This window comes from Nicotiana tomentosiformis, chromosome 2 (genome assembly GCF_000390325.3).
Source record: "Nicotiana tomentosiformis chromosome 2, ASM39032v3, whole genome shotgun sequence".
Classification (NCBI taxonomy): domain Eukaryota; kingdom Viridiplantae; phylum Streptophyta; class Magnoliopsida; order Solanales; family Solanaceae; genus Nicotiana; species Nicotiana tomentosiformis.
The window spans coordinates 92053432-92075901 of NC_090813.1; the positions used below are offsets into that span (position 1 = coordinate 92053432).

Consider the following 22470-nt stretch of genomic DNA (forward strand, 5'->3'; position numbering starts at 1 on the left):
AGAGGGTACATGTGTCTAGAGATGCTATGTTTCATAAAGATGTTTTCCCTTTTGCCATTTCACCTGAACATTCCTCTTTCCCTTCTGTGTTGCATATGATAAACCACAATTTCCCATGTCCCAATTCCACAGTAAATACACTTGATGATTATTGTAATCATGATAGAGATGCATCAACTTCTGTCACTGAAAGTCCTATATCTGATACACCAGACATTAACCCCTTGTCAAATTCTACAAGCACACCAAATCATATTTCACATGTAAGCCTAAATCCAGCATCAAATGTTTCACTTGTAGAACACTCAGAACTCCACACAACACCCTTCAACCAAGCACCACATAACATAGAGCCTAATATTGATCAACCAACCAATCAACATAGAAGATCAAGCAGGACATTTAGCACACCCTCACACCTTAAAGACTATGTCTATACATTGCCCAATTTACAACCAAACAGTCACTTAAACAACAACACAAACCTTGAATGTCAATTAGCTCCTACTTCACTTACTCCTAATTCACTTACTGCCCTTTTCTCCAACAACCATTCTGTGTCCTTCAACATATTGAGCCATGATAGCCAGCAATTAGTTAAGAACATTTCACATGAGTGTGAACCATACTCTTATGAGGAGGCAGCCTTGAATCCTGCCTGGCAAGTAGCAATGACACAAGAATTTAAAGCTTTATATGCTAACCATACTTGGGATCTAGTTAAGTTGCCTGCAGGAAAGAAGGCCATAGGATGCACGTGGGTGTACAAGATAAAGAACAAAGTAGATGGAAGTGTGGAAAGATACAAAGCAAGGCTTGTGGTAAAGGGATACACACCAGAAGCTGGGATTGACTATACAGAAATTTTCTCCCCAGTGGTGAAGATGACCACTTTTAGAGCCCTGATTAGCACTGCAGTAAAGAAATGATGGACCTTTATCAGCTGCATGTGAATAATGCATTCCTACATGGATACCTACATGAAGAGGTATACATGGAAATCCCACAGGGTCTGAAGGTAGAAGACACACAACTTGTGTGCAGATTAAGGAAGTCTTTGTATGGCCTAAAATAGGCTAGTAGACAGTGGTATGACAAGATGACAGAGTCCCTATATTCTAGAGGTTTCAGGCATTCAACCAATGATTACTCTTTGTTTTACAAAAAACAGGGTGAGTCATCAGTTTTTGTAGCTGTATATGTTGATGATGTGATCCTTACTGGGACTAATCTTGAGGAAATTAAGGCACTGAAGACTTACTTACATAATCAGTTCAAAATAAAAGACTTAGGCAAATTACACTACTTCTTGGGGCTAGAGATGCTTTACAAGGATGATGGAGTGTTGATCTCCCAAAGGAAGTTCACCACTGACCTACTGAAAGAGTATGATTGCCTGGGGTATTCTGCTGTTTCATCTCCACTATATTCTTCAACCAAACTGAGGGCTGAAGAGGGTACTTTGCTGTCTGACCCATCCTATTATAGAAAACTAGTTGGGAAACTCAACTTTCTCACAAACACAAGGCTGGATATTGCATACAGTATACAACACCTAAGTCAATTTATGCAGGCACCAAGAAAGACTCACCTGAAGGATGCTATACATGTACTCAGGTATCTGAAGAATGATCTTACTCTAGGCATTTTTCTGTCAAATGATCCCTCTTACAAGGTCACAACCTATTGTGACTCGGATTGGGCAGCATGCCCTGACTCAAGGAGATCTGTAAGTGGGTATCTAGTGCTCTTTGGAGGTAGCCCCATTAGCTGGAAATCAAAGAAGCAGACTACTGTCTCACTATCTTCTGCAGAAGCAGAGTACAGATCACTGAGAAAGGTGGTTGGAGAGCTGGTATGGGTGCAGAGATTGTTGGAGGAACTCACAGTTCCATGTACTAATCACATTCAAGTGTTTTGTGATAGCCAAGCAGTTGTACACATTGCTAGGAACCATGTGTTCTATGAAAGGACAAAGCACATAAAAGTCGATTGGCACTTTATGCAAGACAAGCTACATGATGGTCTAATTACGCTTAATCACATTTCTACTCATGATCAACTAGCTGACATTTTAGCAAAGGCTCTCACAGGAATTAAACATTCAGACCTTCTAGACAAGTTAGCAGTGAGTTCCTCACCTCCAACTTGGGAGGGGGGGGGGGGTTATTGAGATTATAGAATTGCAGTATATTAGTGTATTGTATTTATCAGTTAGTCAGTTGAGATCAGTTGGTTAGTTACAAAGGTAGTTTGGTAATTAGCTTTTGGTAATTAGCTGTCATTAGTTTTGTTTTCTATATACGTGTATATATGTACTGAAGTTAGTGGATGAAATAATACATAGAAAATTTTCCCAATTTCTTCTTCTCTCGAACCTTCCCCCTTCTCTCTCTATGGAAGCTTGAGGACAACCAACAGTGGAGGTTGGTCTACCATGCTAGCTTCAATTTTGACAAATCACAACATCCTTCCTTCGCCACACAACCAAACTCCACATAGAACCAAACACGAGAAACTTCTAGAATATACAAAATAATATTGTTGATGATAAGATAGAGTTGATAAGGTTATCACATTATTTATAATATCTATATTTATATTATATTAAAAGACCTTAAATAATATATCGTTCGTCTTTTTTATTCTTTGGAAAATAGTCTTTATTTCAAAGAACTCGCAACTATCTCGTTTACAATATCAAATTCACCTAACTTCAGAACAAAGTTTTTCAGATTCTGGTGAGAGATAAAAAGGCATTGCAAATCATTGCGGAGAAAACCACTTATCACAAGGTTCTCAAGTAGAGGGAATTTGTTGATAAAATGCTTCAATTTCCTTTCTTGGAGACAAATATTTTTCAATGTCAAATTCTTTAGCGTAAATATGGAGGCGATCTGTACTTCGCACTTCCCCACCCTAAAGTAGGAAAACACAAGAGATTCCAACTTTCTAGACTCTATTTGTACTTCATCACAAGTAAGACTTTCCACCGTCAAAATTTTTAGGGAAGGATTTAGAACAACTAGTTCAAAATTTTCTATCCAAGTGTAACAATCCGACCGGTCGTTTTGAGCTTTAGCGTTCCATTCGGTGGTTTGAGACTTTGAGTAGCTTTATATTATGATTATGACTTACGTGTATGATTGGTTTCAATTTTTGAGCGGTTCGGGATTGATTTGAAGAATGATTCTCGTTTTAGAAACTTTAAGTTGGAAGAGTTGACCAAGGTTTGACTTTTAGGTGAACGGACTCGGAATCAGGTTTTAATTATTCCAATAAGTTTGTATAATGATTTTTGATATGTCAGCAAAGTTTGGTTAAATTCCGATGAGTTTTGGATATGTTTGGGTTGCATGGTGATTGTTTTGGTTTCGACATCGATTTGAGCATAAAGGTTACCATATTGAGCAAACGGCCTTTAATTCATGTTTCGACTAAACCATTATATCCGTATAGTAATTTTGAAACCATAGCAACTGAAATCATAAGTTTCGACATCGTATGAATAATTTATGGTCATTTTACTAAGAATTAGTTTGCTAGATTTTTCAAATTTAATTACGAAATTGCCATTGAATTCGTATTTAAAAATTTGCACTATTTCCAAATATTGAAACCAACATATCTCTTTCATTATATGATCAAATGGAGTGATTCAAAAGCCTAACTTGACTAGAATTTCATGAGGAATTCATTGGAGATATCAAAAGCGAGTTTCAAGATCGTTTGCATAAGAAACGAGGCAAAACAGCTGGGTATTTTAGGCTATTAATGTTGTTGGAGTTTTTCTCATCTTGAAAATTTGGGATTGGGTGAATTCAAGGATGTTCTTCAAATTTCTTCCATGGGGTAAGTGTTTTCTACTCAATTTTGATTAAATTCCGTGATTCCATCTTCGTTTTTAGCATTTGATTGATGATTTCAAAAGAGAAATTGGAGATTATTGTCTAAAATTTTCTAAAGTGAATTTTTGAGTTTTGAACACCGATACAGAGTCGGAATTAAGTGAAATTAGTATGGTTGTAGTCATAATTGAATGGGTTATCGGATTTTGTGAGTTTGGTCAGGTTTTGAGGTGCGCGTCTGGGTATGACCTTTTGGTTGACTTTGGATAAATGTGTAAAGATTCGACTTTTATCGATTTGGTTTGCTTCCTATGGCATTATTGTAATGACCCGACCGGTAGTTTTGAGAGTAATAGCCCCGATCCCCTGTTTACTGCTTCCCTCATATCGTTTTCTGCTTATGTGACTTGTCGGGAGGTTCTGCTTGTGGTTTCAGAGTGATTTGGGGACACTTAGTCCTTAAAACGGGAGTTTGAGTCCTAGGATTTTGACCGTAGTTGGAACTGTGTGAAGATGGCTGTAACGACCCGGCCGGTTATTTTGAGTGTATTAGCCTCGATCCCCTATTTACTGCTTTCCCTGTATATTTTTTTGCTTATGTGACTTGACGAGAGGTTTTGTTGTGGTTTCAGAGTGATTTGAGACACTTAGTCCCTAAAACGGAAGCTTAAGTTCTAGGATTTTGACCGTAGTCAAAACTATGTGAAGATGACTCCGAAATGGAGTTTCATCAGTTCCGTTAGCTCCGTTGGGTAATTTTGGACTTAGGAGCGTGTCCGGATTGTGAATTGGAGGTCTGTAGCTGAATTATGCTTGAAATGGTGAAAGTTGAATTTTTGGGAAGTTTGATCGGAAGTGTACTTTTTGATATCGGGGTCGGATTCCGATTTCGAACGTTGGAGTAGGTCCGAAATGTTGAATATGACTTGTGTGCAAAATTTGAGGCCAATTGGACGTGGTTTGATAGGTTTCGGCATCGATTGTGGAAGTTTGTAACTTTGAAGTTCATTAGGCTTGAATCGATGTGTAATTCGTGTTTTAGCATTGTTTGATGTGATTTAAAGGCTCGACTAAGTTCGTGTGATGTTTTAGGATTGGTTGGTATATTTGGTTGAGGTCCCGGGGGGGGGGGGGGGGGGGGGGTGAGTTTCGAATGGTTAAATTATCATTTTTAGACTTAGAAGATTTTCTTGTGCGGGGCTGGTTCTGGTGTAACCGCACCTGCGCAAGGCTGACCGCATGTGCGAGCCCGTGGGTGCGAGCAATGGGGCACAGGTGCGGGGCTAGGAAAATTGGCTAGTGATCGCAGGTGCGGTGTTAGGGCCGCAGAAGCGGAGTCGCTTCTGCAGGGGATCGATCGCAGAAGCGGACGAGTGCTTGGGGAGGCCTGTCCGCAGAAGCGGATGTATTGGCGCAGATGCGCACCCGCAGAAGCGGGATTTGGACCGTAAAAGCGGGAGTGCCGCAGGTGCAGGAGAGTCGACCGCAAGAGCGAAGGAACCACATATGCGGGAATGTTGTCGCTTCTGCGACGCTGCAGATGCGGCTAAGTGACAGCATAAGCGGAAATGCTGGACAGAACACATAAATGCAAGGATTCGCAATTTTTGCTCATTTTAAACATTTTGAGCTTGGGTTTGGCGATTTCTTGATAGCATTTTTGAGGGATTCCTTGATGTAAGTCCCTTGTGCTTATTTTTTATCAATAATCTTGCTTCCCTATTTATTTTTTCACCTAGTTAGTGTGTATTTAAGGTGGAATTTGGGAGTTTGAGGCTAGGGATTTGGAGAGTTTGATTTGAGAATTTGAGGGTCGAGTTGATGTCGGATATTGGTAATCTTTGTATGGGTGAACTAGTGGTTGAGAGGGTGATCGTATTTTGTGACTTTTTTCCGATTTCGTGATGTGGGCCCGGGTCGACTTTTTGGGCCGAACTTTCGATTCTTTGCTAAAGTCATAGATTTATTATTTAAATTAGTTTCTCGTAATTGTATTCATGATATGTAATTTCTTTTGGCTAGATTTGGGCTAGTCGGAGTCGGAAAATCGAGGGAAAGGCATCCTTATCGATTGATTGAGCGAGATTTGAGGTAAGAAGCTTGCCTAGCCTTGTGGGTGGAAATCTCCTTAGGATTTGGTACTGTTGTGATATATGAGCGACATATACGTGAGGTGACGAGTGCGTACACGGGCTATTTGTTGTAAACCCAATTTTTACTGAGTAGTAACCTATTTTTATCTTAATTGAGTTATACCAGCATGTGTAGTTATTCTGTTTAGTCTAATTTCACATGTCTACGTGCTTTAACTATTTATTTGAACTTTGTGCAGCATGTCTAGTTGATTTTCCTGTTTCTCCTTGATTTTTATCGGTCTTAACTATAGGGTTCTTGCTGTTAACTGTTGTAATTAACGGTTGAGTTGTGTGTTTACTTTTGAGACTACGAGGCGGTACCTCGGGAGTTCTCCCTGCATATTTAATTTTGAGACTACGAGGCGGTACCTCAGGAGTTATCCTTGCATGTTTACTTTTGGGACTACGAGGCGGTACCTCGGGAGATCCCCCTGTACATTTACTTTTGAGACTATGAGGCGGTACCTCGGGAGATCTCCTCGCATATTTACTTTTGGGACTACAAGACGGTATCTCGGGAGATCCCTTGTTGAGTATTTACTTTTGGGACTACGAGACGGTATCTCGGGAGCACCCCTGTTGTTATCACATTGTGCTGTGTTGTTATTTCTCTGTGAATTCTTTCTGTTAAATTCTCCATTTTACTTCATTTTATTATATCATCTGTCTTATTATTATATCCAGTAGGGCCCTGACCTGACCTCGTCACTACTCGATCAAGGTTAGGCTTGGCACTTACTGGGTACCGTTGTGGTGTACTCATGCTACTCTTCTGCACATGTTTTATGTGCAGATCCAGGTGCTTATTATCAGCCACGTCATCAGTGAGCTGTGACAGTTTGGAGACTTCAAGGTATATCTACCACGTCCGCAGACTTCAAAGTCCCCCTCTATTCTCTCCTATGTCAATTACCTTATGTACTTATTTTATTAGACTCTAGTGTATAGAGATACTAGTTTCCTTTTATAGCTTGTGACTTATGATGTTTCGGGTTTTGGGAAGACTGTGTAATTCTAGAGTATTGGTTATTATACATGCCGAGCGGCATTGTTATCAGTTATTTAGTTATCTGCTGCAGTTAGCTGTTAAGTTTTACTTTCATTTTTTTTTTGTTATTTCCGCAATTTGTTAGGCTTACCTAGTCGTAGAGACTAGGTACCATCATGACATTTTCGGAGGGAGTTTTGGGTCGTGACAAGTTTGTATCAGAGCTCTAGGTTCATAGGTGTCGTGAGTCACAAGCCGGTTTATTAGAGTCTCGCGGATCGGTACGGAGACGTTTGTACTTATCTTCGGGAGGCTATGGAACTGTTAGGAAAAAAATTACACTTCTTTGATTCCTTGTCGTGCAAAAATTGTTGACTTCAAAATTCTAAACTTTTGTATTCTATTCTCTCACAGATGGTGAGGACACGTACAAGCGGATCAGATGACCAGGCAACCCCGCCCCTGTAAGAGCCACGAAAGACTGGGGCCGGGGTAGAGGCCGAGGACGTCTATGTGGTGTAACCAGAGCACCCGCATGAGCTGCTACAGAGGAGCCCCCAGTAGCTCCAGCTGGAGGGCAGGCACCTGAGGTACCTGTTACTGCATCAGCCCTCCAGGAGACTCTAGCCCAGTTTCTGAGCATGTTCAGCACCTTGGCTTAGACTGGATTGATTCCACTTGCTCCTGCCATATCTCAAGCCAGGGGAGGAGCACAGACTCCCGTCACCGGTACTCCAGAGCAGCAGGTTCAGGTCGACCAGGTTCCATAGATTATACCGATGCAACCGGTAACTCCAGCTCAGCCCGAGGCTAGGGCAGCAGTTTCTGAGGCGGAGCAGCTCAGACTTGAGAGGTATAAGAAATACCACCCTCCTACTTTCAGTGGATTGGCGTCAGAGGATGCCCAGGGTTTTTTGGAGGATTGTCACCGTATTCTTCGTACTATGGGCGTAGCGGAGTCGAGTAGGGTTTTATTTACAACATTCCAGCTTAGAGGAGTAGCCTATCAGTGGTGGCGTGCTTATGAGTTGGGTAGTCTGGCTGAGGCAGCTTCACTTACATGGACTCAGTTCTCGGACATGTTCTTGAGAGAGTATGTTCCCCAAAGTCAAGGACGCATGGCGCGCGGAGTTTGAGCAGTTGCGCCAGGGTGCTATGACTGTGTTAGACTATGTATTTTGCTTCTGTGATTTGGCCCTAAATGCACCAGCCTTGGTTGCTACAGTTCGATAGAGGGTTCGTCATTTTATCGAGGGACTCTACCCTAGTATCAGGCTTAGCATGGCCCGGGAGTTGGAGATGGATATTTCTTACTAGCAGGTTGTGAGTATTGCTAGGAGATTGGAGGGTATGCTTACTCGGGAAAGAGGGGAGAGGGAGGCCAAGAGGTCTCGAGAGTCGGGCACTTAGAGTGGTACTTGTGCCCCAGCTGCAGTTCGTCATGGTAGGGGTTATATGAGTCGCCCCGTTCATTCAGCACTTCCAGCTGCCAGTGGTATTCCGGCCCCTTCTAGGCCCCACGAGCCTTATTATGCACCACCAGTATCTAGTGCGCCTCCTGCACGGGGTGTTTTTAGCGGTCAATCCAGCAGACCTGGCCCGAGCCAGACACAACAACCACGCCCTCCGAGAGCTTGTTTTGAGTGTGGCGACACTCACCATATGGTGAGGGATTGCCCCAGACTTAGGACGGGTACACCTCCACAGACTTCTCAGGCACCGCGTGCTCCACCGGGTCCCCAGGCTATGATTACAACACCAACTACCACTCCACCTGCTCAGTCAGCTCGAGGTGGAGGTCGGGCAGGTAGAGGTCGCCCTAGAGGGGGAGGCCAAGTCAGATACTATGCCGTTCCTGCTCGTAAAGAGGCAGTTGTATCCGACTCTGTCATTACAGGTATTGTTCCGGTCTCTCATAGAGATGCGTCAGTCTTATTTGATCTAGGCTCCACTTATTCCTACGTGTCATCTTATTTTTCTCCGTATTTGGTCATATCTCGTGATTCTTTGAGTTCTCCTATTTATATGTCTGCATATGTGGGAGATTTTATTGTTGTTGACGTGTGTATCAGTCGTGTTTGGTGGTTCTTAGTGGTTTTGATACCAGAATTGATTTATTATTTCTCAGTATGGTAGATTTTGATATTATCTTGGGCATGGATTAATTGTCGCCCCATTATGCTATTCTTGATTATCACGCCAAGACCGTGATGCTGGCTATGCCAGGATTACCATGATTAGAGTTGAGAGGTACCTTAGAGTATACTCCTAGCGGAGTTATTTCATTTCTTAAAGCTCAATGAATGGTTGAGAAGGGGTGTGACGCGTATCTAGCTTATGTGAGAGATGTTAGTATTGATACCCCTACAGTTGAGTTAGTCCCAGTAGTGAGGGATTTTTCAGATGTATTTTCAGCTAATATTTCGGGCATGCCGCCCGACAGAGATATTGACTTTGGCATTGATTTGTTGCCAGGCACTCAGCCCATCTCTATCCCTCCATATCATATGGCTCATCCTGAGTTGAAGGAGCAGTTACAGGAGTTGCTTGATAAGGGCTTCATTTGGCCTAGTGTGTCACTTTGGGGTGCTCCGGTCTTGTTTGTGAAGAAGAAAGATGGTTCTATGCATATGTGTATTGATTATCGCCAGTTAAACAAAGTCACAGTGAAGAACAAGTATCCATTGCCTCGTATTGATGACCTATTTGATCAGTTATGGGGTGCCATAGTGTTTTTCAAGATTGACTTACGTTCAGGCTAACATCAGTTGAAGATTCGGGAGCCAAATATCCCGAAGACTGCTTTCTGGACTCGGTATGGTCACTACGAGTTTCTTGTGATGTCATTTGGGCTGACCAACACCCCAACAACATTTATGCACTTGATGCACAGTGTGTTCCGACTCTATCTTGACTCATTCGTCATTGTGTTTATTGACGACATTCTGGTGTACTCCTGGACTTGGGAGGATCATGAGCAACACCTGAGGACTGTGCTTCAGACCCTGAGAGAAGAAATTATATGCAAATTTTTTAAAGTGTGAGTTTTGGCTAGACTCAGTGGCATTTTTGGGTCATATAGTATCAAGTGATGGGATTAAGGTAGATCCGAAGAAGGTAGAAGTAGTGCAGAGTTGGCCCAGACCGTCCTCAACTACGAAGATCCGGAGTTTTCTTCGTTTGGCGGGGTATTATCGTCGATTTGTAGAGGGTTTCTCATCTATTGCAGCACCTATGACCAGGTTGACCCAGAAGGGCACTCCGTTCAGGTGGACAGAGGAGTGTGAGGAGAGCTTTCAGAAGCTCAAGACAGCTTTGACTACAACCCCAGTAATGTATTGCCTACAGGTTCAGGGTCTTATACTGTATATTGTGATGCGTCGCGGATTGGTCTCGGCGCGGTGTTGATGCAGGACAGTAGGGTGATTGCCTACGCGTCCAGACAGCTGAAGGTGCATGAAAAGAACTATCATGTCCACGACCTTGAGTTAGCAGCTATTATTCATGCCTTAAAGATTTGGCGGCCTATTTGTACGGTCCCTTGTGAAATTTACACCGATCACCGGAGTTTGCAGCATCTGTTCAAGCAAAAGGATCTTAACTTGCGTCAGCGGAGGTGGTTGGAGCTACTTAAGGATTATGATATCACCATTTTGTACCATCTCGGGAAGGCCAATGTGGTGGCCGATGCTTTGAGTCGCCGGGCGGAGAGTTTGGGGAGCTTAGCATATCTACCAGCAGAAGAGAGGCCATTGGCATTGGATGTTAAGGCCTTAGCCGGCCAGCTTGTTAGATTGGATATTTCTTAGCCGAGTTGAGTATTGGCTTGTGTGGTCTCTCGATTTTTTCTTTATAATCGTATTAGGGAGCGTCAGTATGATGACCTCCATCTGCTTGTCCTTAAGGACACGATCCAGCACGGTGATGCTAAGGAGGTCACTATTGGGGATGATAGTGCATTGAGGATGCAGGGTAGGCTATGTGTGCCCAATATGGATGGTTTGTGTGAGTTGATTCTCTAGGAGGCTCACAGTTCGCGGTATTCCATTCATCTGGGTGCCGCGAAGATGTATCAGGACTTGAGGCAGCATTACTGGTGGAGGAGAATGAAGAAGGACATAGTGGAGTATGTAGCTCGGTGTCTAAATTGCCAGCAAGAGAAGTATGAGCATCAACGGCTAGGTGGGTTACTTCAAAAATTAGAGATTCCGGAGTGGAAATGGGAGCATATCACTATGGATTTTGTTGTTGGGCTTCCACAGACTCAGCGGAAGTTTGATGCAGTTTGGGTGATTATGGATAGGCTGACCAAGTCAGCTCATTTCATTCCAGTGATGACTACCTATTCTTCCGAGCAGCTGGCTCGAGTTTATATTCGCGAGATCATAAAGCTTTATGGCGTACCGGTATCTATCATCTCTAACCGCGATATGCAATTTACATCACGGTTCTAGAGGGCCGTACAACATGATTTGGGTACTTGAGTGGAGTTGAGCACGACATTTCACCTTCAGACGAACGGGCAGTCTGAGCGCACTATTCAGATATTAGAGGATATGCTCTGTGCGTGTGCGATGGAGTTTGAAGGTTCTTGGGATCAGTTCTTGTCACTTGCAGAGTTTGCCTAGAATAACAGTTATCAGTCGAGCATTCAGATGGCACCGTATGAGGCCTTGTATGGTAGGCAGTGTCGGTCCCCAGTGGGTTGGTTCGAGCCTGGCGATGCTAGGTTATTGGGTACAGACTTGGTCCAGGATGCTCTGGAGAAGGTTAAGGTGATTCAGGATCGATTTCGCACAGCCTAGTCCAGATAGAAGATTTATACGGATCGAAAGGTTCGCGATGTTGCATTCATGGTTGGAGAGTGGGTCCTGCTCCGGGTGTCACCCGTGAAGGGTGTTATGAGGTTCGGAAAGAAAGGCAAGCTGAGCCCAAGGTTTATCGGCCTATTTGAGGTGTTACGACGTGTTGGGGAGGTTGCTTATGAGCTTGCCTTGCCTCCCAGTCTAGCAGGAGTTTATCCAGTATTCCATGTTTTGATGCTCCGGAAGTATCACGGTGATCCGTCTCATGTGTTAGATTTCAGCTAAGTCCAGTTGGACAAGGATTTATCTTATGTTGAGGAGCCGGTGACTATTTTGGATAGACAGGTTCAAAAGCTGAGGTCAAAGAACATTGCTTCCGTGAAGGTTCAGTGGAGGGGTCAGCCGGTAAAGGAGGCGACTTGGGAGACCGAGCATGATATGCGCAGCCGTTATCCTCATCTTTTCACCACTTCAGGTATATCTCTATGCTCATTCGAGGACGAACGATTGTTTTAAGAGGGGGAGGATGTAACGACCCGGCCAGTGGTTTTGAGAGTAATAGCCCAGAGTGATTTGGGGACACTTAGTCCTTAAAACAGGAGTTTGAGTCCTAAGATTTTGACCGTAGTTGAAACTATGGGAAGACGGATCCGGAATGGAGTTCGTCAGTTCAGTTAGCTCCGTTGGGTGATTTTAGACTTAGGAGCGTGTCCGAATTGTGAATAAGAGGTCTGTAGCTAAATTAGGCTTGAAATGGCGGAAGTTGAATTTTTGGGAAGTTTGACCGGAAGTGAACTTTTTTATATCGGGGTTAGATTTCGATTTCGGAAGTTGAAGTAGGCCTGTAATGTCAATTATGACTTGTGTGCAAAATTTGATGTCAATCGGACGTGGTTTGGTATGTTTCGGCATCGGTTGTAGAAGTTTAAAGTTTCAAAGTTCATTAAGTTGAATTGGAGGGTGGTTCATGTTTTTAGCATTGTTTGATGTGATTTGAGGGCTCGACTAAGTTTGTATGGTGTTTTAGGACTGGTTGGTATGTTTGGTTGAGGTCCCGGGGGCTCGGGTGAGTTTTGGATGCTTAGCGGATCAAATTGGAAGTTGGAGGAATGGCTGAAGGCACCAGTTCTGGTGTAATCGCATATGTGCAAGATTGACCGCAGGTGCGAGCCTGCAGAAAAGAGCCAAGGGGCACATGTGCGGTCTGGAAGGAAAAGGTCAAGGGTCGCAGGTGCGAGATTAGGACCGCAGAAGCGGAGTCGCTTCTGGAGAAGATAGATTGCAGAAGCGGAAGGCCTAGGAGCTTGAGGATCGCAGAAGCGAAAATTTATCCGTAGGAGCGGGCGCACAGGTGCTGCCCATAGTTCGCAGAAGCGAAGTTTTGGACTTAAGTGAAGTCCGCACCTGCAAGGGTTTTTCGCAGGTGTGGGACCGCAGATGCGGTGGCCCCCTTGCAGAAGTGAAATCGCTGGGCAGAAAGAGGGGCTTCGAGGGTTTTTATCCCATTTTCAATTTTGGGACTTTGAGAGCTCGGATTGAGGCAATTCAAGGTTTTTTAGAGAAATCTTTGGGGTAATGATTCTTAACTCGTTTATGGTTATATTCCATTAATCTATAGTTGATTTCATCATTTAATTAAGGAATTTGGTTGAGAAATTTGGGGAAAAAGTTGGAAAGTTCTTCAACTAAGTTTTTGAGTTATGATTCGGATTTTGATATCGGATTTGGATAATTTTGGTACGAGTGAATTCGTGAGTGAATGGGTGTTCATATTTTGTGACTTTTACCCGATTCTCAAATGTGGGCTCGGGGAGGCTTTTTAGGGCGATTTTCGAATTTCTTGTTAAAGTCCTGATTTCATTAATTAGCTTAGTCTATTATAGTTGTATTTATGATAAGTAATTATGTTTGGCTAGATTTGGGCATTTGAAGTCGGATAATCGAGGAAAAGGCATTCTTACGGATTGATTTGAGCTTGGTTCGAGGTAAGTGACTTGCCTAACCTTGTGTGGAGAAAATCCCCTTAGGATTTCCCCTTAGGATTTGGTACTGTTGTGATATGTGAGCACCGTGTAAGTAAGGTGACGAGTGCGTACACCAGCCATTTTTTGTAAAAATCCGATTTTTACTGAGTAGTAACCTGTTTTCATCTTAATTGAGTTATACCAGCATGTGTAGTTATCCTTTTAGCCTAATATCGCATGTCTACGTGCTTTAACTGCTTATTTGAACTCTGTGCAGCTTGCCTAGTTGATTTCCTACTTCTCCTTGATCTTTATCAGTCTTAATTGTAGAATTCTCGCTGTTAACTGTTGTATTTATCGGTTTGAGATGTGTGTTTACTTTTGAGACTACGAGGCAGTACCTCGGGAGTTCTCCATGTATATTTACTTTTGAGACTACGAGGTGGTACCTCGGGAGTTCTCCATGTATATTTACTTTTGAGACTACGAGGCGGTACCTCGGGAGTTCTCCCTGCACATTTACTGTTGAGACCACGAGGCGGTACCTCAGGAGATCTCTTTGCATATTTACTTTGGGACTACGAAACGATATCTCGGGAGATCCCCTGCTGTTTAATCATGTGTGTTATACTGCTATTTTGCTGTGTTTTCCTTTCTTTTTAAAAAAAATTCGAGTCTCTTATTATATTGCTACATTCTCCTGCTTTATTTGTTATATACCAGTAGGCCCTGACCTGCTCGTCACTACTCGACTGAGGTTAAGCTTGGTACTTACTGGGTACCGTTGTGGTGTACTTATGTTACTCTTCTGCACACGTTTTGTGTGCAGATCCAGGTGCTTATTATCAGTCATGTCATCAGTGAGCTGTGACAGTTTGGAGACTTCAAGGTATATCTGTCGCGTCCGCAGATCTCAGAGTCCCCTTATATTCTCTCATATGTCAATTAAATTCTGTACTTCTTTTATTAGATTTTGGTGTATAGAGATACTAGTTTCCTTCTGTAGCTTGTGACTTATGATGTTCAGGGTTTTGGGAAGACCGTGTAATTCTAGAGTATTGGTTATTGTACATACCGAGCGACATTGTTAAATAGTTATTTAGTTATCTGCTGCAGTTAGCTGTTAAGTTTTACTTTTATTTTTTTTTGTTATTTCGGAAATTTGTTAGGATTACCTAGTCATAAAGACTAGGTGCTGTCACGATATTTTTCGGAGGGAGTTTTGGGTCCTGACAATTATTTGATGATTTTGAGTTGCTTTTGGCTAGTTTCGGGCCGTTCGGAGGATGATTTGAGCGGGATGGCACTTCTAGTGTATCGATTGGGCTTGTTAAAGCTAAGTATCTTGCCTAACTTTGTGTGGAGGAAACTACCCCTAAGGATTTGGGTTGATTGTGCTATTTGTGTTATATGAAAGCCGTGTAAACAAGGTGACGAGTGGGTACATAGGCTATATGTGATATTTGACCAGTTTATATTATCTAGACTCTTTTCATGACTTTAATTGAATTGTCATAACATGTCATATATCTCACTGTTAATCTACTCTTACATTCTTTATTTGACATTGTTAGCACTTGTTATACCTCTTACTTGTTATTTTGCTCTTATATGCCATAGTTGAAGTTATTGCCTTCCTTATTATCTAGTTACCTCTTAATTGTTGAATCACTTTTAATTGAAGTTGTTATTTCGTGAAATATCATCTTGTTGAGTTATTGGTGTTGAAGTTGTAATAGCTGTTATCACATTGAGGCGAAGTTGTTAATTGTTGAAATACCTTTCCTTGTTGAGCATTCTCATTCATTTTGTTATTGTTGAAATTCCTGTATACATTGTGGTTGAGCCATGGGCTATTTGTTGTGGAAATATTGGTGTTGTTGACTTTGTGGCAAGTTGTGGCATTTGGGAACTTGTGGTGCGAGTTGTGGTTGTGTTGTGATATTGATACGCATACGGTGGTATAAGTCTAGGGGTTGATACGTGATGTCACGCCAAAATGCTATACTTTTAGCACATTACTCACCTTATATTTTGCTAGTTTAGTGAGTTATTGTGTGACATTTGAGCTAAATCATGTTGTTTTATGTGTAGGAACATCAGAAGAAATCATCGAATGAAAGTTGCACAAAAAGAGGATAAAAATGCAAGAAAAGAGCGCAAAAGAATCAAGTACCCAAATTGTGCTACAGACCAGGCTTTGCGAGGTCTATAGCCAGGTTGACCGTGCTATAGACCAGGCTTTGCAAGGTCTATAGCCAGGTTGACCGCGCTATAGACCAGGCTTCGCAAGGTCTATAGCCAGGTTGACCGCGCTATAGACCAGGCTTCGCGAGGTCTATAGCATGGTAATTACAAATCGCGGGTTAAAAGACCCTAACCCGGATATGGACTGAGGGATCTCAGCCTTACGTATAAATACTCCCCAAACGAGTTATTCTGGGGTTGGACACAATTTTGGAGAAGAAAAAGGTTGCCAAGCACTGTGGAGCAAGAATCAAAACGAGTTTTCTCTTCCTTTATCTCTTTACTTTATAGTTTAATGTGTTCGAACATTATGTTGATTGTTGTTGTATTTATGAGAAGCTAAACTCTTTTATCTAAGGTTTGATGGAACCTATTGGAGGATAATTTTCTACTGCGTTTAATATAGATTTGCCTTTGATTTTTCTCTACTTGTTCAACTATATTTTCATTATTGTTAATTGAAGAGCTCTCAACTAACTGGGCCTATTTAGTGTGTATATTGCTCGAGAGAGAGATCGATACAGAGGGTTTAAAGGTGAGATTAGAGATAACAAAGCCTTGGTGCGATCGTAGTGAGCGATAAATTAGTGCCAACTAGCGTAGTGCGAGAGAATACGTCTAGTAAATTGTGGTAGTTGCTCGAGAGAGAGCTACGACAATCAAAGTACTCACGATTGGTAAAGAATATTTAGGCAAATTCATAGAAAATATAGCGGGAAAGATTCCGACAATAGGGGAAATCATAACCTTATACTTTTCCAAATCTTGTCTACAACATTTGCTTTGTTAGTTATAAATTACTGCATTTTTAATTACTTTGATCTTAGTTAGTAAACTCTCAAATCATTATTATAATATTTCTGAAGGTTGATTACTTGAATATGTGCAAAACTATTGGTTGTAATTAGTACGCTATTTCTTTGTGGGATTCGACTCCGGACTTGTAAACCGGATTATATTTGCAACGACAGCTAGACCTCTTCGGAGGCATAGTTGGACGTGACCAAATTTTGGCGTCGTTGCCGGGGAAGCAACAATGTTATTAATTACAACTAGAAGAACTGATAGGATTCTTAGTTTAGTCAATTTTCTCCATTTTACTTCATTATATTGAAATTCTAATGTTTGTAGTCTTGTTTGTTATAGGTGTATGCCTAGAAACTCCTCAAGAACTGGTGAATTATTTGAAGCATTACCGGATCCTAAGAAAGCTTTCAAGGCATTAAATCGTGCAAAAAGGAAAGACAAACGACAACAACACCCAAGAGAAAATTGAATTAGACATGGGTGACGTTTTGGATAATCAAGACAATCGAAATAATGTGAATGACCCAAACAATCAGGGTGTGGCGCCTCTTGTGCCAGAAGCAGCTTTATATGATTGGGCATAACCTACCTCTAAAAATTTGGCAACTCCAATTGCAGTCCCTCAGATACAAGCCGAGTCATTTCAAATCACAAATAACATGCTACATCTGCTGCAAACAAGGGACTGTTCTCTGAGTCTTACATTGAAGATCCACAGCAGCATCTGAATTTTTGTTTTGTCAATTTATGTCATGCAAAGGCAGCCGAATATGACACCGAAAGCAATTAGTTACATTCACTTGGGAGGAATTAGTCAAGCAGTTTTTGAATAAGTTCTACCCACCCAATAAGACTGCCAAGCAAGTTGATGAAATATTGAGCTTCAGGCAGAAACCAGCTGAAACATTACAAGAAATATGGGAGAGGTTCAAAGGTATACTGGTTAAGTGTCCACATCATGGCATTCCAGATCAGATGTTGGACAATGATTTTACATGGGATTGGTGGATAGCTTGAAGGCCAATGTTGATGCTTCAGCAGGTGGAGCATTTTTTAGCAAGTCATTTAGAGAATGTAAGGTCCTGCTAGATAAAATGACTCAAAACTCAGGCTGGATGACAAGAGACACTACAATTACCACTATAGTTCACTCAGTAGCATTGGACCCGAATAACTCTATAGCCGAGAATACGGCTACTCTGATGGCGCAAATGAGTATCCTTACCAAAAAAATTGATGAATTAGGCCAGAAGCAGGTACACATAGTTGACACGACTAATGGGGGATTATGTACACCATGCATTAACCAACCATACATGTGCTCGTGGAGTGGTAAAAGTGACAACCAAAACTATCAGGAGAATATGAACTGTGTGGGCAACTATGGAGGCCAAAGGCAAGGTGGTCAGAATTGGAGGCAGCAGAATCAGCAGTATAGACCAGCACAACAATAATACAATAACACCAATAATTTTGGAGCTATGCGACCATAGAGTCAAGTAATACCTTACCAAAGGCAACAAGGATACAATCATCAAAACCAGCAGTTAGCTTATCATCATCCTCAACAACAACAACTAGGGAGACAAGATGATGGGTTGTCTGAAACTAAAGGAATGCTGCAACAACTGATTAGGTCTAATGGAAAAATGTGAGAGAAGGTGGAAGCACATGAGTCAGCGATAAAAGGAATTGAGATTCAATTAGGTCATATATCTATGGTTCTGAATAATCATCCCCAAGGGACTTTACCTGTAGACACATATGTCAATCCGAAGGAGCAAGGCCTGAATCAGCTTATGGCGATGGGTTTGAGAAATGGTAGAGATCTTGATTTAGAGAAAGAAATCGCTCGTGAGAACCGATCAATTGAAACACTTGTGTTAGTGCCAATTGAGGTAGATGAGTCAACTGAGCTAACAAAAGTAAGAGTGCAGCCAGCCAGGAGGAAATAAACAAGGAAAAAGAGGTTACGGGGGAGACTGAGAAAGTGCAAGAGAAGGAATTAGAAAAAGTGCCTGAGCAAGATCTAAATCAAGCCACAAGAAAGAAGCGAGCTCTAACACCCTTCCCGCAGAGGTTGGCCAAATATTAGAAGGATGAGCAGTACGAAAAATTCATGAAAATGCTGAAGCAAATTCAGGTAAACATTCCTCTAATTGATGCTTTGAAGGAGATGCCCGGTTATGCAAAAATGATGAATGACTTGATGTCTCGTAAGTTCTACTTCCAAAACTTGGCAACTGTCACATTGACACAGACCTATAGTGTTGTTGTGACAAGCCCTATAGCTGAAAAGATATCCGACCCTAGAAGCTTCACAATTTCATGCACCATAGGTAGTTATGCATTCGCCAAAGCATTGTATGATTTGGGGGAAAACATAAATTTGATGCCATTGTCTATCTATAAAGATTTAGGCATTGGAAGAGCAAGACCCACATCCATATTACTACAGCTAGCTGACCGAACGGTGAAAAGTCCATCAGGTATACTTGACGATGTATTTGTGCAAGTTGGAAAATTCGTGTTTCTAGTAGATTTTGTCATTCTGGACTGCCAGGTTGATGAAGAGATTCCCATAATTTTGGGAAGGCCGTTCTGGGCCACAGGAAGAGCTCTAATTGATTGTAAAACAGGGGAGCTGAAGATGAGACTGAATAATGAAGAAATAATATTTAATGTGCAAATGTCTATGCGATGACCCAGTGAGTTTGCAAATTGCTCTTTGATAGACGCAGATTAGATAACTATAGAGCAGATTCAGATCCAACCAGCAAAGCATACCGTCTTGGACACTTAACCAAGCTCTTGATGAGTGGATGTGATCATGGAGGAAGATGATGAGGCACTTAATGCAAAAGACCCTCTAACAACCTGCCTCATGAACTTAGAAGAAGTAAATGGTGAGGACTTAGCGGAATGGGTGTTGGCTCTTCAAGGGCAGGGTACGGGAAAAGAGAGCTCGAATTTGAGCCTTTACACTCGAAAGAAAGAAAGACCCCTCCAGCCAAGCCATCGATCGAAGCGCCACCACAATTGGAGCTGAAACCGCTACCATCTCACCTTATGTATGCTTTCTTGGGACCTAACTCGACTTTACCTGTTATTATCTCATCTGGTTTGTTAGATGTGCAGGTAGAACAACTTTTGCAGGTGTTGAAAGAGTGCAAGACTGCAATCGGTTGGACCATCGCAAACATTAAGGGTATCAGCCCGGCCTTCTATATGCATAAGATTTTACTGGAAGATGGGTACAAAACTTCTAGAGAACATCAAAGAAGGCTGAACCCTAACATGAAAGAAGTTGTAAAGAAGGAAGTGATCAAGTGGTTAGATGCGGGAATTATTTTTTCCATCTCTGATAGCAATTGGGTTAGCCCAGTTCAGTATGTGCCGAAGAAAGATGGGATAACTGTTGTGCAAAACGAGAACAATGAGTTGATCTCAACGAGAATAGTCACGGGATGGAGAATTTGTATGGATTACAGAAGATTGAAATAGGCCACCCGAAAAGATCATTTTCCCTTGCCGTTCATTGATCATATGCTAGATAGATTAGCAGGTAGGTCCTATTTTTTCTTCTTGGATGGATACTCGGGGTATAATCAGATATCTATTGCCCCGAAAGATAGAGAGAAAATGTCATTCACCTGTTCATATAGCATTTACGCTTTTCGGAGAATGCCGTTTGGCCTATGCAATGCACCCACCACATTCCAAAGGTGCATGATGGCCATCTTCACAAATATGGTAGGGGACATAATGGAGGTTTTCATGGATGATTTCTCACTGGTGGGAAACTTTTTCGATGATTGCCTTAGAAATTGTAAAAGAGTGTTGAAGAGATGTATGGAGACTAATCTGGTGCTAAACTGGAAAAAATATCATTTTATGGTACATGAAGGTATAGTCTTGGGACACCTAGTGTCAAGTAAGGGCATTGAGGTGGACCGTGCCAAGATTGATGTAATAGAGAAGTTGCCTCCACCCACTTCTATCAAGGCAATAAGAAGTTTCCTTGGTCACGCCGATTTTTACAAGCGGTTCGTAAAAGATTTTCTAAGATTGCTAACCCTTTGTGTAAATTGCTTGAAAAAAATCACCCTTTTGTGTTTTTTGATGACTGCAGGGTAGCTTTTGAGGGATTGAAGAAGAGGCTAGTGTCTGCACCTATCATAGTTGTACCCGACTGGGAGAAACCATTTGAGCTGATGTGTGATGCAAGTGACCATGTTGTGGAAACAGTACTTGGACAGAGAAAAGATAAAATCATACATCCAATCTACAATACAAGTAGAACATTGAATGGCTCTTAACTGAATTACACAGTGACAGAAAAAGAGATGCTAGCAATGGTGTTCGCATTTGACAAATTCCGATCCTACTTGATAGGCTCGAAGGTAATTGTTTATACTAACCATGCTGCTCTCAGGTACCTAATTGATAAGAAGGAGGCAAAGTCGCGCCTGATTCGATGGGTTCTACTGCTGCAAGAGTTTGACTTGGAAATCCGTGACCAAAAAGGAACGGAAAACCAAGTTGTCGATAACTTGTCCAGGCTTGAAGGAGCTGAAACGAAGGTTGAGGTTGAAGAGATCACAGAGACTTTCCCAGATGAACAACTGTTGGCCACGAGCCTTGAGGTAGAGCCATGGTATGCAGACATTGCAAACTACCTAGCAAGCAGTATTGTTCCCTATGCCTTATTTTCTATGCAGAAAAAAAAAGTTCTTTCGTGATTGTCGCATGTATTTATGGGATGAACCATATTTGTTTAGGATTTGTATTTATAACATGATCCGGAGATGTATTCCCGAGATAGACCAAGCTTCTATTTTGCAGGCATGTCATGCTTTGCCTTATGGAGGCCATTTTGGAGGAGTAAGGACAACTGCTAAAGTGCTGGAGTTGGGCTTTTATTGGCCAACGTTTAAAGATGCACACTTTTGGGTAAAGAGTTGTGATGAGTGTCAAAGGACGGGGAATATTTCCTGTCGACATGAGATGCCCATGAACCCAATTCAAGAGGTAGAAGTTTTTGATGTATGGGGAATCGACTTTATGGGACCATTTGTCAGTGCATACAACAACAAGTATATACTCGTAGCAGTGGACTATGTCTCGAAATGGGTAGAAGCTGTAGCACTCCCAACAAATGATGCAAAGGGAGTTATTAGTTTTCTAAGAAAAAATATCTTCACCCGATTTGGAACTCCAAAAGCAATCATCAGTGATGGAGGAACTCACTTCTGTAATCGAGCCTTCGCAAAGTTACTGGCAATATATGGCGTACTCCATAAGGTTGCCACTCCGTATCACCCACAAACAAGTGGGCAAGTTGAGGTTTTGAACAGAGAAATCAAGAGTGTTTTGACCAAAACTCTAAATGTTACTCGGACTGATTGGGCGAGAAAATTGGATAATGCACTATGGGCCTACTGCACTGCATTCAAAACCACGATTGGTATGTCATCATACAAATTCGGAAAGGTGTGTCACTTAACGGTAGAGCTAGAGCATAGAGCTTTTAAGCATTAAGGCAATTAAATCTTGATATGGAAGCCGCTAGTATGAGTAGAGTCACAGAGCTTCATGAACTTGATGAGTTCCATTACCATGCTTTTGAGAGCACCGGGCTGTACAAGGAAAGGATGAAGATCATGCACGATAAGC

The 22470-nt window shown here is 42.0% G+C and overlaps 2 protein-coding genes and 1 non-coding gene across 3 annotated transcripts; 2 read left to right on the forward strand and 1 right to left on the reverse strand.

Moving 5' to 3' along the window:
* The first annotated feature begins 925 nt into the window (after nt 1-925).
* Nucleotides 926-17263, forward strand: LOC138905252 (uncharacterized mitochondrial protein AtMg00810-like). Its single transcript, XM_070193757.1, has 3 exons — nt 926-1018; nt 1172-2121; nt 17134-17263. Exons 1-3 carry the CDS (start codon nt 926-928, stop codon nt 17261-17263), a joined length of 1173 nt encoding a protein of 390 aa, XP_070049858.1.
* Nucleotides 17264-17652: 389 nt separating this feature from the next.
* Nucleotides 17653-17759, reverse strand: LOC117274459 (small nucleolar RNA R71). Its single transcript, XR_004504555.1, has one exon. It is a non-coding gene; the product is annotated as a small nucleolar RNA R71 (small nucleolar RNA).
* Nucleotides 17760-18919: 1160 nt separating this feature from the next.
* LOC138905253 (uncharacterized) lies at nt 18920-19498 on the forward strand. Its single transcript, XM_070193758.1, has one exon. It carries the CDS (start codon nt 18920-18922, stop codon nt 19496-19498), a length of 579 nt encoding a protein of 192 aa, XP_070049859.1.
* The last annotated feature ends 2972 nt before the right edge of the window (nt 19499-22470 follow it).

Bases quoted from the DNA above. Each gene is read 5' to 3' on its own strand.
- LOC138905252 (XM_070193757.1), top strand. From the start codon at position 926: ATGATGGACCTTTATCAGCTGCATGTGAATAATGCATTCCTACATGGA. The intron at 1,019-1,171 runs GTAGAAGACACA...TACAAAAAACAG, and splicing joins AAATCCCACAGGGTCTGAAG to GGTGAGTCATCAGTTTTTGT. The intron at 2,122-17,133 runs GTTAGCAGTGAG...TGTTTGTTATAG, and splicing joins CATTCAGACCTTCTAGACAA to GTGTATGCCTAGAAACTCCT.
- LOC138905253 (XM_070193758.1), top strand. From the start codon at position 18,920: ATGCTGAAGCAAATTCAGGTAAACATTCCTCTAATTGATGCTTTGAAG.